Genomic DNA, 19,338 nt, shown 5'->3' with positions numbered 1-19,338 from the left:
GAGCTGACTGTCGGCAAACAAGGGTAAATAAAGGAATGAAAGAAAGAAACGGGGTGGTGGTGGTGAATGTGGACAGCTCCCATCAGGCTATGGGCTTCTCTTACTTCTGGGGGCCCTTCAGATTTTACTGGGTCTCCAGCGCAAGTTTCAACCTGCTCCCCCTTTGAGCTCCGGGGATCCCCACCCTCCCTCAGTGAAGGCCAGAGCCCCAAATGCTGCCAGCCTGCTCTTTGGGGCTGGAGATGCTCCACAGACTGTTCCCTTCCCAGGGTTGCCCCCATCTGAGTAGAGTAGGTCTCTCCTGTTCACTCCTGCTCCAGTCCTGGCATGGTTTTCTGTTGTGGTGGAGCTGTGCCAGTCCAGACTAAAGCAGCAATTTAACCACTTCTGTGCCAGTGTGGGGTTTATATAGCCCTTCACAGGTGCCCAGGGAATGGCCCCCCATCAGCCCCATGCCTGATGTGGTGGGGTGACCCACTGGCAGCATTGCCTTTGAGGGTGCTGCTCCCTCCTCCTCCCACTCCCTCCCCTCCCCCTTTACTCCCACCACAATGCCTGTCACCTTCACTTCCTGAGGGGTGATGCCCAGAAGGTGTATTTTGTTATCCCTTTCCCTACCCCCCAGGATCTGTTGTGCACCCTCTCTCACTCACCTCTGTCTCAGGAGATAGAGCAGGTCATGGGGCATGGGTGATGCTATGCTGGAGATCCATCATCACTGAAGGAGTGGAAGCCTTGACCCTCCTTGAAGGTTGCTGGGATGCTGATGTTCACTGGAGGCGAACTGGAGCTTGACTGAGTCCATAGACCATTTGGCCCACACTGTGTCACTGTAAAGCCTGTTTTGCATTGCTGCTGGTGGCATAGCACCCCTAAGTCTCTAACACTGTTTTCAGCAATGCCCCTCTGCCATATACATTGGCTACACCGGACAGTCTCTATGCAAAAGAATAAATGGACACAAATCTGACATCAGGAATCATAACATTCAAAAACCAGTAGGAGAACACTTCACTCTCTCTGGTCACTCAATAACAGACTTAAAAGTGGCAATTCTTCAACAAAAAAACTTCAAAAACAGACTCCAATGTGAAGCTGCAGAACTGGAATTAATTTGCAAATGGGATACAATCAGATTAGGCCTGAATAAAGACTGGGAGTGGTTGGATCATTACAAAACCTAAACCTAATTTCCCCAATACTAGTTTCTCCCTACTGTTAGGCACACCTTCTTGTTAACTGTCTGTAATGGGCCGCTCTCTTACCACTTCAATAGTAGTTTTTCCTCCCTTGGTATCCTGCTGTTAATTGATTTATCTTGTTAGACTGACCTCACACTTGGTAAAGTACCCCCATCCTTTCATGTATTTATACCTGCTCCTATATTTTTTCACTCCATGCATCTGATAAAGTGGTTTCTAGCCCCCAGAAGCTTATGCCCAAATAAATTTTAGTCTCTAATGTGCCACAAAGACTCCTCATTGTTTTTGCTGTCTTCAGTGACTCGAGAGCATGAGCACCAGCCTGAGGCAGACTGGGAAGAAGCAGGGAACAAACCCCAAATTGGTTGTGAGGTCTATATGTAGATTTCACCAACCAAGTATACAGTGTATACCAAGTATACAGTGTAACAGCATTAACATGGAATCACAGACCGTCCCATTGGGTCATCCCATATATCTCACAATGGAGGTGAGCCAACCTTTGTGACAGATGGTCCCTTACACCAGGGTGTCGCGGAGTATGGGGGACTCAGGGCCCTGCACCCCCGGCTTCCTGCGATTCACCATGACTCTCAGCCAGCCAGTAAAGCAGGTTTATTTAGACGACAGAAATACAGCCCAAGACAGGTCTTGCAGGCACAGACAACAGGACCCCCCCCCCCTCAGTTGGGTCCATCTTGGGGTCTCAGGGCACTCCAGCCCCCTTGGGAGGTCAGAGCCCTGTCTGCCTCCCAGCCATTCCACCAGCTACCTCCTCTCACTCTCCCTTCAGCGACCCCTCCCACAGCCTTTGTTCAGTTTCCCGGGCAAAGGTGTCACCTGGCCTCTAACCCCTTCCTGGGTTCTCATGTTACATGCTCAGGTATTCTCCCTTGGTCAGTCTCCCATCCCCCAATGCAGACTATCCTAGCCACACTCCCCTGTCAGCATTCAAAGCCCACAGTAAGAACAGTCCCAGTTCGTCACATCTCTCCCCCCTTCGAGACCGAACTGAGCGGGGTCACTTTAACCAGTGACCCGGGGAAGTTCGAATCTACCCCCATTCCCATGGATGCCCCAGCATCCGTCCCATTCCGTGGTGAGAATTACATCAGGCCTCTCCAGTTTCACGCCCCCCCTTAGGTCGGGGGTGCTCGGTGGCACTCGTAGTTCGCATGTGGGAAGGTTTATGCGGCCTGTGCCCTTTTCCCACCCCAGTACCCCTGGGGTTTCAACTGGGCTGGGGTCTTCTCCCAGCGTTCCAGTCTGGAGGTCGGTGATTCGGGCTCTCTTGGTTCAGAGCCCCCGTTTTAACCTTGGTCACCCTCCGGAAAGGCTCCTCTATGCTGGGCAAGGGTCCTAAAGCCATTTTCCCCTTGTCCCGGGCCTTCCTCCCCCTCTGACAGGGGTCACAGGATCGGCGGTACTGTCAGACAGTAGCAAAGACCCCAGGCCAGTAAAAGCTCCGTAGTAGCCTCTGCTGGGTACGCCAGGTTCCCTGGTGCCCTGAGAGGGGGGTGTCATGGGCCCGGTACAGCAGCTGGCGGTGATACTTCTGGGGTACCACCAGCTGCCTCCTGATTCCCCCCGAATCCATTTTCCCTGGGGGTGCCCATTCTCGGTACAGGAACCCCTTCTCCCACAGGAACCTTTTCCGGCCACCTCTCCCCATGGTCTGTACCGCACTGAGGTCGGCCAGGTCCCTTATCTTCTGCAAGGAGGGATCTTTCTGCAACTCGGCCTGGAACTCAGCAGCTGGGAGAGGGATGGCTACCTGCTCTTTCTCGACGGCTGGGTCTGAAGCTGCAGCCTCCCTGAGCCGTGTCCCTGGGTGTTCCCTCCCCACCAGGTTAGGGTCCTGCGCCTCGGGCAAGGCACCCTCCCCAAGGTCAGGGCATAGTGCCCCTCGCCGGCTCTGACTCCGGGTCACAACCAGGGCACGCTGGGGGTTGCTTGGCCAGTCCTCCAGGTCCCCCCCCATCAACACCTCAGTGGGCAAATACGGGTGTACCCCCACATCCTTGGGGCCCTCCTTGACCCCCCACTTCAGGTGTACCCTCGCCACGGGCACTTTGACTGGTGTCCCGCCCACCCCCGTCAGGGTCAGGTAGGTGTTGGGCACCACCTGATCTGGGGCCACCACCTCGGGCCGGGCCAGCGTCACCTCTGCGCCCGTATCCCAGTATCCATTGACCTTCCTCCCATCCACCTCCAGGGGAACAAGGTACTCTCTCCGGAGGGACAGCCCCGCGCCCACCGTATAAACCAAAAACCCTGAGTCTGGACCATCCAGCCTCCCAGAGGAGCTGGCCTGGAGCTCTCCTCCCTCTTTAGCAAGTGGTACTCTGCCAGCCCCCCTTCCCTGGGAATGCTGCCTCTCGCCCGGCTGGGTCTCTACCCAGTCAACCCTCTGTGGGTTCGGTCTGCTCAGTCTGTCCCTGAGCCTGGGGCACTGGGCCCGTATGTGATCTCTCTGGCCACAGTGATAGCAGCCCATGTCCCATGGGTCCCCTTGAGTGGGTCGGATGGCCCTGACGCCGGATGTTCCCCTTTGATGGGGTTTTTCTGTATTTTCCCGCTGGGAGGTTCCATGGTGACTCTCTCTCTGCGTTGTGGTGGGACTGTTCCTTTGGGACTCCTCCCTGTTATCCCCTGACCGGCTCAAACTCATCGGCCAGCCGGCCTGCATGTCGCGGGTTCTCTGTTTTTTTGTCCCTCAACCACAGCCTCAGGTCGGATGGGCACCGCTCATACAGTTGCTCCAGTACCAGCAGTTTAACCAGGTCCTCCTTCATCTGGGCCCCATCTGCCCACTTGCTGGCGCATCCCTCCATGCGGACGGCTAGTTGCAGATATGAGATCTCAGGGGTTTTATCCTAACTCCAGAACCTTTCCCGGTACATCTCAGGAGTCAGCCCAAACTCACGTAGCAGGGCCTTTTTGAATAGTTTGTAGTCCCCTTTCTCCGCCTCTTCCAGTTGGCAGTACAATGCCATGGCTTTGGGGTCGAGTAAGGGGGTGAGAACCCGGAGTCTGTCCGCAGGATCAACCTGGTGCAGCTTGCAGGCCGTCTCAAAGGCATCCAGGAAGTCCTCCATGTCCTCCCCCTCCTTACGTGGGGCCAGGATGCACTTATCAAAGCTCCGTGCAGTCCTGGGTCCCCCCTCACTCACCGCAGCCGGGGGCTCGCGGCCCCTCAGCCTGGCCAGTTCCAGTTCATGACGCCTCTGTTTCTCTCCCTCCTCCCGTTCATGCTGTCTCTGTTGTTCACGATCCTCCAGCTCTCTCAGTTTTAGCTCTTTCTCCCATTCCAGCCACTTCCGCTCCACGGATGCTGCGCGTCACCTGGAGGATCCTCTGCTGGCTGGGGGAGTCACCGCGCCCTGGGTATTTGCTGGGCTCCTCCCCGCCCTTCCCCTAGGCATAGGAAGGGGGGGTCTCGGGAAGCTCTCAGCAGCCGGCTGACCACTCCCAGCTAGGACAGACACTGGGGCCTGCGCTGCATCTGCCAGGCTGCTTCCCTCAGAGACAGGAATCAGTTCATTTGCGCGATCTCCCTCCTCCAGCTGGGCAATGAGCTGTTCTTTGGTGAGACTCCCACTGCACAGCCCCCTATGCTTGCACAGCTCCACCAGGTCACTCTTAAACCGCTTGGCATACATCTTCCTGCTGCCACTCACAGGCCTGGGTGCTCACTGCTCCCCACAGTTTCCAGGGAGACCCCTAGTGTGCCAGCCCTTCTCGAGGTCACCACCTCTCTGCCAGAGTCGAGCTGCAGACTCCTCCGCCCCTGGGACCACTTGCTGCGATCCCCCGGGGGACCCTGTTACTGCAAAAGTCCTTCTCGCTGGTCACACACTCCCAGGGGTGATAATCGTCTCTCTGACTCTTCAGCATGCCTGGTCCCCATCAATCCCCCTTCGTTTTACTGCTCCCCAGTCACTTACTGCAGGAAGCGCCGTCCACAGGGTGCAGTAGATCCCACCACTGCCACCAGTTGTCGCGGAGTATGGGGGACTCAGGGCCCTGCACCCCCGGCTTCCTGCGATTCACCATGACTCTCAGCCAGCCAGTAAAGCAGAAGGTTTATTTAGATGACAGGAATACAGCCCAAGACAGGTCTTGCAGGCACAGACAACAGGACCCCCCACCTCAGTTGGGTCCATCTTGGGGTCTCAGGGCACCCCAGCCCCCTTGGGAGGTCAGAGCCCTGTCTGTCTCCCAGCCATTCCACCAGCTACCTCCTCTCACTCTCCCTTTAGTGAACCCTCCCACAGCCTTTGTTCAGTTTCCCGGGCAAAGGTGTCACCTGGCCTCTAACCCCTTCCTGGGTTACATGCTCAGGTATTCTCCCTCGGTCAGTCTCCCATCCCCCAATGCAGACTATCCTAGCCGCACTCCCCTGTCAGCATTCAAAGCCCACAGTAAGAACAGTCCCAGTTCGTCACGTCCCCAGCCCAGTGCCCGCAGGCCCCATGGCGCCCGCCGGGGCATCTAAGTGCGCCCACGTACTGGCCGGCGGATGAGCATCTGCTGAAATGCTGCCGACAAGCATCATCATCCAGAGGTGTCGGTGCCTCTGGATGATGATGCTTATTGGCAGCATTGTGGCGGCGACGCGTATTGACATTGCCGCTTGTCGGCGGCATTTCGGCGGATGCTCTTCCTCCATGGCTCGTCGTCTGGCGCCTGCCAGACGAAAAAGGTTGGGGACCACTGCCTTACACCAGGGGTTCTCAACCTTTTCTTTCTGAGGCCCCCCCAAAATGCTATAAAAACTCCACGCTCACGTGGGCCACGATAACTGGTTTTCTGTATATACAAGCCAAAGCTGGTGGTAGGAGGTATCAAGCAGGGCAACTGCCTGGGGCCCCATGCCAAAGGGGCCCCCACAAAGCTACATTGCTTAGGCTTTGGCTTCAGCCCTGGGTGGTGGGGTTCAGGGGCCTGGACTTCAGCTCCAGACGCTGGGACTTGAGCTTTCTGCCCTGGGCCTCGGTGAGTCTAGTACTGGCCTTGCTTGGCAGCCGCTCAATACCTGCTCATGCCCCCTCAGGGGGCCTCAAACCCCTGGTTGAGAACCACTGCCTTACACCACGAATCACAGCAATGTTCAGGTTACTGCCAATCCCAAAGGAACAGTCACTTCCTTAGGTCAATTGAATCTTAGATCTCACAACAAAGATAACACTTGTAGCCAGTCCTGTAATAACCTGTATTGAGATTTATTTAAAAGGAAACGAGAGTTGTTTAGAAAGTTAAAGCAGGTTAAAGCAGATGCAGATGAGTTACAGTCTTAAATTTCAAAAGGTAATAGAAGCTTCTTTAATAAGCAAGCTCTACATATCCTTTAGGACTAATGCAGGCTAAGCAGCTGGGGATCTCTTGCTTATGCCTAGAAACTTTGCCCCCCAGAGTCCAAGCAGAATACAGATAATCAATTCATTCTGTGTGGGTTTTTTTATCCCCTTCCTGCCATGTGCTCTGAGCTGCTGGGAACTCAGCTAATGGGAAGTCAAGAGTAGAACAGCAGTCGTTTGTCTTCTTTAACATCCCATAATAATCTATCTGCTGTTGATGGAACTCTCCTGCCAGTCAGGGTGTAATGCATTCTGTTGCCAATCAGCACTTCACCTAGGTAAAGTCTCTCTCCTGTCTGGTGATTTACATAACCACAGAGGCTCACAATGCAACTAGTCAGATATTAACCCAGGCGGCAACTCAATAAAGCATTCAATAAAGTCTAAACACATTCTTGTCATTCTAATACCTGTTTTAACAATATTAACACAGGTGAGTCAGACTGATTCCAGCTATGCATTTGTCCATGTTCAATTAAGACATGGGCGCTTTTGCAAGAGCTAACACCTCGTCTGCCAGTGTCACAGGCAGGATTGGCAGTGATGGTGTCTCTAACCTCTGTTTGCCAGAAGCTGGGGAATGGGTGACAGGAGATGGCTATCTTGATGATTACCTATTCTGTTCATTCCCTCTGAAGCACCTGGCATTGGCCACTGAGGTAGATGGACCATTGGTCTGATGCAGTGGGTCAGTCTTTTGCTCACAGTCTCTATGAGGCATATCTACTCATTTGGACTCACTGGGGAGCCACAGAAAGAAACAAGGCGTGCTGAGGCAAGAAGGACCAGTCTCAGAAACCCCGGGGTCATGCTTGCCAAAAGCTAAAACTGGGCCCAGCCGATGAAAAGGGCAGTCCCAGGAGAGACTATATAAAGGCTGGAGCATCAAACAACTTCGTAAATCTGAGACAGCTGCCTTGGGGACAATGAGAACTGGAAGGGACCTTGAGAGATCATCTAGTCCAGTCCCCTGCACTCAAGGCAGGTCTAAGTATTATTTAGACTATCCCTGACAGGTGTTTGTCCAGCCTGCTCTTAAAAATCCCCGATGATGGAGATTCCACAACCTCCCTAAGTAATTTATTTCAGTGCATAACCACTCTGACAGTTAGGAAGTTTTTCCTAATGTCCAACCTAAACCGCCCTTACTGAAATTTAAGCCTATTGCTTCTTGTCCGATCCTCAGAGGTTAAGAAGAACAATCCTCCTTGTAACAACCTTTTATGTATTTGAAACCTGTGATCATGTCCCCTCTCAGTCTTCTCTTCTCCAGACTAAACAAACGCAATTTTTTCAATCTTCCCTCATAGGTCATGTTTACTAGACCTTTCATCATTTTGTTGCTCTTCTCTGGACTTTCTCCAATTTGTCCACATCTTTCCTGAAATGTGGCACCGAGATCTGGACACAGTACTCCGCGCTGATTAGTCCTCAACTGGAGTAGAGAGGAAGAATTGCTTCTCGTGTCTTGCTTACAATACTCCTGCTAATACATCCCAGAATGATGTTTCCTTTTTTGCAACAGCGTTACACTGTTGACCAGTGATTCTCAAACTTTTGTGCTGGTGACCCCTTTCACATAACAAGCCTCTGAGGGTTACCCTGCTTATGAATTAAAAATCCTTTTTTATATACTTAATACCATTATAAATGCTGGAGGCGAAGCAGGGTTTGGGGTAGAGGCTGACAGCTTGTGACTCCCCCATGTAATAACCTCGTGACCCCCTGTGGGGTCCTGACCCCCAGTTTGAGAACCCCTGCTGTTGACTCATATTTAGCTTGTGATCCACTATGACTGCCAGATCACTTTCCGCAGTATTCCTTCCTAGGCAGTCATTTCCCATTTTGTATGTGTGCAACTGATTATTCCTTTCTAAGTACAGTACTTTTAATTTCTCCTTATTGAATTTCATCCTATTTACTTCAGACTATTTCTCCAGTTTGTCTAGATCATTTTGCTCCTCCAAAGCACTTGCAACTCCTCCCAGCTTGGTATCCTCTGCAAACTTGATAAGTGTAACAGAGAGACTCTGCTACTGGGAGGGGTTTACCATGTCTCAGAGGATTACACCCTGGTGGGAGGGGGCTAGGCCTGTACTGGAATAAAGTCACTCTTTGCTTCACAGTGTGGCAGAACCTAGAATGTCCATTAGCAGGGAAAAATCCTGGGGGGGAATCGGCATGTGGAATGGCCAAAAACCCCGTCTAAATTCTCTCACATTGCCCTTCTCGCCCTGACAGGCTACAGAATAACGTCCACGTTTTGCTCCAGATCATCCCATCCTCCCAGGGGGAAGGAAATGGCCACAATGGAGCTGACTCAGGTAAAGAATTATTAGGGAGCTGGTGGTGGGTTCTGCTTGGAGGGAGAGGAGCATAAATGCATAGGAGGGTGGGAGCTGCTACAGGTGGTGGGAGGCAGGAAATATCTCGGGTAGAGAAAGGGAGGGGACAGGATGTGACAAACCTGCTGAGACTTGTGTACTTTAGGGTGTGATCGTTACCCTGGGGTGTAGTCTGGGGGGCTTCTGGGAACTGCTGTGCCCTCTTATCCTCAAGCTGGGCTGGCCCTTCTCACACTGCTTTCCTGGAGATTCAGCCAGCGTCTCCAGGCCCTGTTATCACCGAAAACGACAGCAGGTGGCACCATGCATCCAGCTAAGCTACCTGAGTTCTTTACCTAAGCCACTCAAGGAGAGATAGAAGACAACAGCCAATTTCCCAGTGATAAGTGATAGCAAAGAGATCAAAGGAGATTACTTAGCAAATAACCAAAAACTCAAACTAAGCCTAACATACTAGCTGGACAGAATTTGAATTAGCAATTTCTCACCCTGACTGATGATAGAAGCAATCCACCAAGTTTCCATATACAAGCTAGAAATCCCTTTACCCTGGGACCAACACTTTCCTCCAGTTCAGTCTTTGTTCCTCAGGGGCTTCCAGGAGTTCTCTTGTGTGGGGAATGAGGCCAAGAGACGATGTCACACCCCACCTTATGTAGCTTTTTCATATGGTGGGAACCCTTTGTTCGAAACTCAGTTCCTAGTCCAGTTTGTGGAAAAATACAGGTACCAAAATGAAGTTGTCATGTGGCCTGGTCACATGCCCTGCTGAGTCATAGTAGCTGTGGCTCATAGGCTGGCTGAAACATTCACAGGAAGGCTAAGCTCTTCCACGGTCCATTGACTTTGCTGATGAGCCATCAGTGCTGTCTGGCTTCTTCATTGTTGTACCTGAAAGGCTCGTTATGGGTGTTACCCAGAGTAAGCACATTTGAAATACAGATACATAGTCAATATCCATAACTTCAAATACAAATATGATCCATGCACACAAATAGGATAATCTTATTCAGCAAATCATAACTTTTCCAATGACACCCCACATGATGCACCTTGCGCAAAATGCCTCATAATTCTGTCCTAATCATATTATAATCATACCACTATGCTGAATATGGGGTGTAGTGTCATATAGGGCCAAATTTCAAGGCACAGGAGTTAGGAATGGAACTTCCCGTCTTTGTGGAACAGGAAATTGCCCTCCAGTCAGGGCTGGGAAAACTTCCCAGATGCCCAGTGCTGGAACCTGAATCTACTGACACTTCGGTTACCACCACCCCCAATCTTTGTGGCAACTGCAAACTTTATCAGTGATGATTTTATATTCTTTTCTAGGTCATTGATAAGAATGTGAAATAGCACAGGGCCAAGAACCAATCCTTGCGGGAACCCGCTAGAAAGAAATCCACTCGACCATGGTTCCCCATTTACAATCCCAGTTTTTTAATCTATTTAATGTATGTTGTGTGTATTTTGTATCTTTCTAGTTTTCTAGTCAAAATATTGTGCTGAACCAAGTCATATGCCTTACAGAAGTCTAGGTGTATTACATCATACAAACTATTAGCTGCAACCAAACTTTTGATCTCATCCAATAAGGATATCCAGTTAGTTTGATAGGCTCTATTGTGTTTAAACCTTTGTTAATAGGTACTAATTATATTACCCTCCTTTAATTTTTTATTAATGAAATCCAGTATTGGCTGCTCCATTATCTTGCCCAGAATCGATTTCAGACTAACGCTCTTGTAATTAGCTGGGTCATCTCTTTTACACTTTTTAAATGTTGGCACAGCGTTAGCTTTATTCCTGTCTTACTGTATTTCTCCAGTGAGTTATTGTTGGAATGGCAAGACTGTCAGCATCAACATCTTATGATATAAGAACATCATCTGTTTTTGTTCAAATCCAGGAAAGAAATATTTATTGAACACTTTACCTGTTCTGCATTATTTTTGGTAATTCTGCCATTTCCAGTTAGTAATTTACCACTACCATTGTTAGGATTAATTTTGTACTTAATATACTTTTAAAAATTTCCTTCTTATTTTCATTGATTGATCATTGATTTCTGATAGCTTCCCTTACCAATTTTCTACAGTTCTGACCTTCTAACTTATATTCTTTACTATTGACTTCTCTTTTCTTCCATATATTTTATTTGGAGACTGTTGGGATTCCTATCAGGGAGCCACCAGCAGGGTCCAGAGACAACCCCATCTCCTATATCAAGCTCTTGCTAGTAGGTATGTGATAAATGTGAAGACCCTGCCTCCGTCTGTCAGCTGGGAGACACAAAGGTTCTCTCTTTCTACCCTCTGATGCCTCCTGGCTGCTCTAAGCAATGTGGGGTGGGACTCTGCTAACATGTGCCTCCAGGAGCTTCCCTTTACCTAGTGCTACTGTTCCGTGAATAGTGGGGTTGTGAGTGGGGCAGCAGGTACTGAGTGTTGGACTCTTGCTCTTTCAGGGGCCGGTGACTTTCGAGGAGGTGGCTGTGTATTTCACCAGGGAAGAGGGGGCTCTGCTTTACCCCACTCAGAGAGCCTCTACAGGGATGTCATGAAGGAGAACTATGAGACGGTGGTCTTGCTGGGTAAGGAGTCCTGTCCCCTCAGTTATTAGAAGCTGTGGGGTCTCTAAAGAACCTGAGTAGTAATAACTTTATACCTTTATTCATCATACAAGTTTCCTTGCCCCCCTTTTTTTTCCTTATCTCCCATCCACTAATATAATTTTTGGACATGTGCCTTTTTGGTGTAGTCAGTCATTTAAAAATTGCATTTAATGTATCCTTATTGGCTACATGAATAAGTACATTAATAACTGTAGCTTTCATGCCTTTTCCTCATTTTAAGAGGAAAATATATTGCCTGTAGAATTCTAAATTAATTAAATAGGTGTATGACTCATGCATGGCTTGTGTGACAGTCAGATGAGTTCCTCTTTTGATAGGAGAGCATATAATGTTTCCATTCAGGACCCCACGGGTGAAGGGAGAACAGAGCTGTGGGAGGGGAGGAGAAGGGGTGGAGTAGATAATTCTGGGGTGCCAGGACATTGGGAGGGTGTGTGCAGGGTTAGAGCTAAGAAGCAGCAGGGAGGGATGAAGTAGTGAGAGATGAGGGGGGAACACAAGAAGCTCCCAAGGTACCAGGAGGTGGTGCCAGCTGAGAGTAATGGGAAGAAGTGGAGGGGAGTGTGGAGGAAGGGCACCCAGAAAGTGGGCTGGGTGGGTCAGTGGGCAGGAGGAGTGGTTTGGGGATCCAGAGATGTAGGGGATCCCAGACCTTTAACCCCGAATCCCTACCCAAGCCTGTTGCTTTAGAGCCTACACTCCAGTTTTATTTCTGTTTAGTTCCACTTCATTATACATTTTCCCCCCCAAATATTATTATTTTAACTCTCGGCCTCCCTCTCCCACTCATTACCCACTCCTCCCCATATAGCCTCCCCATCTCTATGCACAACGACCCCGGCCACCGATCCTGAGTCCTTGCTGCATTCCTCCCTCCCATAGCAGGGCCCCTACCCAGGCACAAATGGGCACTTTGTTGATGATGTCACAGGGTGGTAGTATAGCCTGTACAATATTTACACCTATAAGATTACGTATTGGGGTACAACTAGCCCTTGTACAAGGCTACTCAGTTAATTGAGGAGATGAAATTTGGTGAAATACACAGAAACTTGATTTAATACAGTTATAATTGAAATTATAGTAAAAAATCAATACACATAACAATTAGACAAGTGATGGGCACCATTGAAAACAAAGATCGAGGGGCAAGGGAAACCATCAGAAGGGAGGCCCTGCTTCAGTTTACACTGTCTTGGGGAACTGACAAAATGAAAAAATGGTAATTAGGAGAGGTATTTTATGCACTTTCTTATGGTAATAGGATGGCTATATACCATATCTGCTCCTTTACTCTGATTACAGTAATGTCAATAGCTGCCCCAACAGAAGCTGTCTTCCCTCCAGGCTCCTTGGATCTTTGAGCCTGTCCCTCCTGAGGTTGCGTTACCCAGTTCTTGTTTCTTACATTCTCCTTTTCTGGAAGGAGGCTGTTGCTCCTGAATTTTAGTGTTTAATTCCCCAGCCTTCTCCACAAACTAGGGGAGTTTAATTCTCCCTCCCATTACACCTGAGTCACTAGATTTCCTAATTCCCCAAAATGTGCTTTTTGCGATGTCACAGTTCTGGGGTAGCTAAGCCTTTGACCTGTCTCCACGGTCTGCTCAAGGAATGCCCTGTCAGGTATCAGGCCTCTAGCCAGCCCCTCTCTATGGGTAGGGACCCACATGCCTCTCATTTTTTACTAGAGTTTGAGGATTGCAGCTTGTCCTCCACTGTGTTCACTGGACTAACATCCAGTTCCTGTGCTTTGCTTTCTCTCCAAGGGCTGTGACCAGTGTGTGTGTAATAGAGGTGGGAATTTTGGAGATACTTGTATGATACCAATACACACCTCAGTTTCCCTCTGTGATTGGTATTGCTATGATTATAAAGAGCAAGAGACATGAGGTGTTTTCTCACGTAGCTGTCATGGGGTGATATGAATGGGTCATTAAGGACTGGCTGTGGCCAATGTACATCAATGGAATACATGAGAGAGACAAGGGAATAATTGTCACCTGTCCATGGGAGGATCTCAGCTTGGCTGAGCGAAGCATATATGGACTTGTTATGTTTTTGGGAGCAGGAAGAACAGGGCTCGCAGACACAGGGAGTTCTGCCAGAGCGAAGACAAATGGATAGGTGCAGTTAAAGGAAACCAAAGCGTTTTTAACAGCAGCATGGCTCAAGAGCATTGGCCAATATGGAGTATATTGTATTCTTTGCTTCTCTGTCCTAATCTAAAGACCTTCCAATGCTGTGTTTCAGTTGACTAATAAACCCTGCTATGTTTAACAGTCTGCCCAGTGTCACAGCAAAAACTTGCTCCGTGCATTGAATGAGGAACAGTCTCTGAACAGGAGTGTAGTTCAGCTGGACCTGCTGGCAGAGCTCACAGGTTGAAATAGGAGTGTTGAAACCAGAGGCTCAGTCTCAGGTGCTGAAGTTACATGGCCTATCTTTGTGAAAGAGTGGGACCCCTTGGGGGTCTGGTGCATTCAAGGGGCACCTCCGAAGCACTGTTTAAAAGCCAGGGCATTGCACAGATCCTATGGATCCATCACAGTGTGCCAGTGTGCCTTCTGGGGAAAAGATATAAAACAAGAAAAGGATCTAAATGTGTATTTACCATCGTCCCCTCATCAGTCCTCATGGGAATCCCTGATCAGTTCCAAAGTGTATTAAAACCTTCCTTAAAGGCTTACCTCTTGGTTATCAGGTCATGTAAGTTTTGTTAGAGGGCTTTCCCTTCAACCTCCCACTTCCCTGGTTCTTGTCACGCAGACAGCAAGCAGCAAAAGACCAGAAGTCCAAAGCACAGATAATGTGATGTTTATTGGGGTTAATTTCCAAGCAAGCATATTCTGAAGCCCTTCACACCAGTTGGGCTGATCTCTATATGAGTCTGTTCCCCAGTGTTCCCTTCCCAGCTCTGACGCCGCAAAGTGTTTACCCCATGTCCCCCTTCCCAGCTCTGATGCCTGTGGTCCCCATTCCCTGTTCTATTCCCCCCTTAACAAACATGATTCCAATTTCCCTTCCCCCTCCTGTTTGACTCTGTTTATATTGTAATATTCTCAGCTATACCTTAACTACTCATTGTACTGAAATTTAACTAACCATTTCTAACATATTGTAACATAATTCTCTAACCAATTATATCCCACTACCCTAATTAATTTACACCTAGCAAAATTAATTATATAGCAGACAGAAACAATTAGAGAACCAGACTGATTAACAGTGTAAAAGTGGTGGCCACAAAGATAAAACAATACAGAAATGAACGTTTCACAACCACAACCATTGATAAGTGATTTCTTGCCAGACAGGATGCTATCAAACTAAGTTTTCTTTAACCATCTTAAGATCTGTTTCTGTATCTGGTGGTGATGGGCGCTATCCGGACAGGATCGTCTTCCTAACAGCCCACACCTTATTTCAGTGTGACTGGTTTGGGAGGTGAGGATGTTACCATACGCTTCCCAGCTTATGGGGGCCCCCTGCTGCTTAGCCAAAGGCCTTAGCCTAAGAACAAGGCCTCAGACTATCCTAGTGAGAGAAGGCCCATACACAGGTGGACTGTGATTTTGATTCTTAGCTAGCTACAGGGGTATAAAGACAAAGTGATAAAAATACACCTAAGTTCTTAAAGTATAGGCTTTACAGGCAGGCCTGAATATCTATATTCTAACAGTGGGTTCTACCCCTTCCCCCATTCTGTGTCTGTCTTGTCTATTTAGATTGTAAATTCTTCAGGGCATGGGCCATCTACTATTCTCTGTTTGCACTTTGCCTAGCACAATGGGGACCCACTGTTAGTTGGTCCTTAGGCACTAAGGTAATGAATATGATTTATTATAATAATAACACTCCTGCCACTTTGAGCCAAGGGAGATAGCCTTGGGATGTGTAGCCTGATTTGGGGTGTGTTAGTAACGTTGATTTGTTTTAGCAACTTAATTTAATTTTTATTTTAATTAATAATAAATAATAATAATAATAAATCATTGAAGATAGTGAAGTGTAGTGAAGACTGAGGAGGTGGGGGTATCATAGTGAGGTAGGTTACCTCTTTTTATAGAAATAAATGCCGGAAGTCCTTCCTCTTATGCCCAAATTTCAGTTTTCCCCATAGAAATGTTAGGGTACGCTTATCCCATAGGCTAATATGTATGTGCGTATGGATGACAGGTATGTGCGCACTTGTGGTGTACTTGCTAAGTCTGTGGGTACAACTTTGAAAAATCCCCTATGCCATCTTCATTGTCTGTTGGTCTAGGTAAAGGGTCTTAGACCTAAGCATAGGCACTTTATTTGAGAATAGGAAAAACAAGTTAAAAAGGTCATCTTTGCTTTTCTGGATAAAAGGGCACAAGATATAGCTATGCTAACTTTGCTTTAGCTTAACATGCAGGTTTTTGGCCTGTAGGTTTCTTGCATTACAGCCAAACTTATTTTTAATATGAATTAATAAACGTATTACAATACAGTACTTATAAGAAAAGATATATTTATGCAGGCAAGCAGATTAATCCTGAGGGCTACAGATGTTACTGCTTAAAAATGAGCTGAGGGTAAAACCATGGAATATTTTTTGTGACAAGTATCCCACAAACTCCACTGACCTCCCTTGTTTTCTTTGCCTGGAGTAGGGTTTCCAATTTCCAAACCTGATGTGATCTCGCAGCTGGAACGAGGGGAAGAGACGTGGCTCCCAGACCTCCAGGGCTCTGAGAAAGAAGTGTTCCCGAGAGCTGCCTTCACAGGTGAGGAATTGGTTAAACCAACTCAACAACTGTTTGGGAATGCAGGAAACATTTGGGATGCGCTACAAAGACCCCGTGAGCTCTCCAAGTTCAGGATTGTTCCTTGCAGATGTGGAATCATTATGGCAGATGTCACTCATGGTTTCCCTCCTATTCTGACTGACAACTGGCAGCAGATCCCTCCCCGATCTCGCTTTGCCCTGAGTGTTCTGGTGAGATGCGGACCAAAACTGATCCCTTCCTCTCTCCTCTGTGGACGAGTTTGGGGAAAATCAGCTCCTGATAGGTTTGATCTCTCCCACACATATTTTGGCTTGTTCATCCCTTTTTCCATTCCTATCTCTGAGATTTCCTTTCTTTCTGGCACAGGGAGTGACCTATGTCTGAATTCTCTCTGTCTCCCATCAGGTGATGGGATGGTGAGTGAGAATGAGGAGGAGAAACCCCAGCAGGAAGATGCTGAGCAACTAGAACCACATGGAACATTATCAGGAAGATCCAAAGGGAATGTTTCCGGGAGTTGTGCACTCCCAGAAAAAGCAAAAGCCTGTGAGACTCAGCAGAGGCCAGAGGGAAACTTTAGTAGCCACTCAGACCTTATAGCACGCGACAGAATCAACTTGGAAGAGACACGCTACACATGCCATGAGTGTGGGAAAAGCTTCAATCGGAGCTCACACCTTATCAGACATCAGAGAATCCACAAAGGAAAGAACCCCTACACATGTTCTGAGTGTGGGAAAAGCTTCAGTTGGAGCTCACACCTTATCAGACATCAGAGAATCCACACAGGGGAGACGCCCTACACGTGATCGGAGTGCGGGAAAAGCTTCAATCAGCGCTCTGCCCTGAACACACACAGGAAAATCCACACAGGTGAGAAACTGTATGGATGCTCTGAGTGCGGGAAAAGCTTCAGTGATGGCTCAAGCCTTATTACACATGACAAAATCCACGAGAGAGAACTGTTATAAATCCCTTGACTAGGGCTGACCAAAGATTTTTTTTTTTATTTAAATCACATTTGCTAATTCCCACTTAGTGATTTTTGCACCATCTTCACCGTGGTCTCTCAGCTCCCCCAGATGAGTTGCTTGCTTCTGCCTTTTGCAGCTCACCCTTCTTTGGGGTCAATCCTGTGATCTTTTCTATCAACTCCTTTCCTTTTGTGTCATAGGAGCGTGTGTCCCTCCTGCCAGGAATGTTCATCAGCTCCAGGTGGGAGGGAGAGGTTTGATCCCAACAAGCTACACTGAGGCAAAAACTACCTGTGCCTTACATCCACTAGGACTGTACATGGCCTTGGTTGCTCAAGTTAGTGATCTTAGTGTAAAAAGATAATTATAGTTGTAGTGCAGATGCAGCCCAGGTGCAGTAGTTGGTATTAGCTTTCCCCTTGACCTGACCTAAACTCCATGACTTTTCCTAGTCTAAACAAACCCTGAGCATCACTGTTATACTGTTTCCCCCATTTCAAAGCAATTGTTAGTCATCAAGTTCCCCCTTGGGGAGCAAATTGTTTCATTCCCAGTTGCTCTGATGTTGCTTCCTGTTGTGCTGGAGAGCAGATATTTTTACTACCATTTTCCTCACTTAAAATATATTGAACTATAAGAAAGAGTAGGAACAGGGTAGGGATAGGGAAAAATGTAATTTCACCCTCTGTAACAACAAAGAAGATAGGGTAATTCAGAGGGATTCCCTTATTCTCCATCACCATCCCAATCCTCCGTTGTTTAGTTGGTTAGGTCAATATTTTTGCTAAAGGGCTGGCAAGAGGATTCCCTAGTAAATGACTTGTAACTAAGGAAAATACCCATGCATTGGGCTCCCAAAGCAGTTGTGGAACAGGCTCTACAGGAGGTCGCTCCTGAAGATATCTCCATCCTAATCAGGTGCGTGTTGCCTATTATTTGGGAAATGCAATCCCTATCAAGTGCTTCAAAATGGTTTCCTTGAAGACCTGCTCCATGATTTTTCCAGGGACTGTGGGGTAAGGCTGACTGGTCTGTAGTTCCCTGGGTGGTGGTTCTTCCCTTTTTAAAAGATGGGCATTATATTTGCTTTTTTTCCAATCATCCTGGCGCTCCCCTGATTGCCACAAGTTTTCAAAGATAATGGCCAATGGCTCTGCAATCACATCAGCATCCTCAGATGCATTAGATCTGGACCCATGGACTTGTGTGTGTCCAGCTTTTCTAAATAGTCCTTAACCTGTTCTTTCACCACTGAGGGCTGCTCACCTTCTCCCCATACTGTGCTGCCCAGTGCAGCAGTGCGGGAGCTGACTTTGTGAAGACCGAGACAAAAAAAAAACAACAACAATTGAGTACTTCAGCTTTTTCCACATCATCTGTCACTAGGTTGCCTCCCCCATTCATTAAGGGTCCCACACTTTTTCCCTGACCTTTTTCTTGTTGCTAACATACCTGTATAAACCCTTCATGTTACCCTTCACATCCATTGCTAGCTGCAACTCCAGTTGTGTTTTGGCCTTCCTCATTACACCCCTGCATGCTCAAGCAATATTTTTATACTCCTCCCTAGTCATCTGACCAAGTTTCCACTTTTTGTAAGCTTCCTTTTTGTGTTTAAGCTCACCGAAGATTTCATAGTTAAGCCAAGCTGGTCACCTGCCATATTTGCTATTCTTTCTGCACATCGGGATGGTTTGTTCCTATGCCCTTAATAAGTCTTCTTTAAAATACAGCCAGCTTTCCTGGACACCTTTCCCCCTCATCTTAGCCTCCCAGGGGATCCTGCCCATCAGTTCCGTAATGGAGTCAAAGTCTGCTTTTCTGAAGCCAGGATCTGTATTTTGCTACTCTCCTTTCTTCCTTTTGTGAGGATCCTGAACTCAACCATCTCATGGTCACTGCTGCCCAGGTTGCCACCCACTTCTACTTCCCCTACCAATTCTTCCCTGTTTGTAAGCAGCAGGTCAAGAGGAGAACGGCTCCTGGTTGGGTTCTCCAGCATTTACACCAGGAAGTTATCCCCAACACTCTCCAAAAACTGCCTAGATTGTCTGTGCACTGCTGT

General features: G+C 48.1%; 1 protein-coding gene across 6 annotated transcripts in view; it reads left to right on the top strand.

Annotated features, from left to right (window-relative positions):
• Positions 1 to 17,162, top strand: part of LOC101936867 (zinc finger protein 239-like) — a 309,680-nt gene extending 292,518 nt beyond the window's left edge. For 4 of the 6 annotated variants that reach the window (XM_065569741.1, XM_065569740.1, XM_065569743.1 and 1 more), the window contains one exon: positions 16,183 to 17,123. In XM_065569741.1, the coding sequence (XP_065425813.1) occupies positions 16,183 to 17,108 (926 nt within the window). In that variant the 3' untranslated portion in view covers positions 17,109 to 17,123. Of the gene's footprint in view, positions 1 to 16,182 lie in introns of all 6 variants that reach the window. The other 2 variants (XM_065569744.1, XM_065569745.1) reach the window with 1 other exon arrangement.
• Positions 17,163 to 19,338: the final 2,176 nt, after the last annotated feature.

The sequence above is a fragment of the Chrysemys picta genome, chromosome 16 (genome assembly GCF_011386835.1).
Source record: "Chrysemys picta bellii isolate R12L10 chromosome 16, ASM1138683v2, whole genome shotgun sequence".
Lineage (NCBI taxonomy): Eukaryota > Metazoa > Chordata > Testudines > Emydidae > Chrysemys > Chrysemys picta.
Note: the sequence above shows the minus strand (reverse complement) of the source record. Positions and strands in the feature narration are given on the sequence as shown.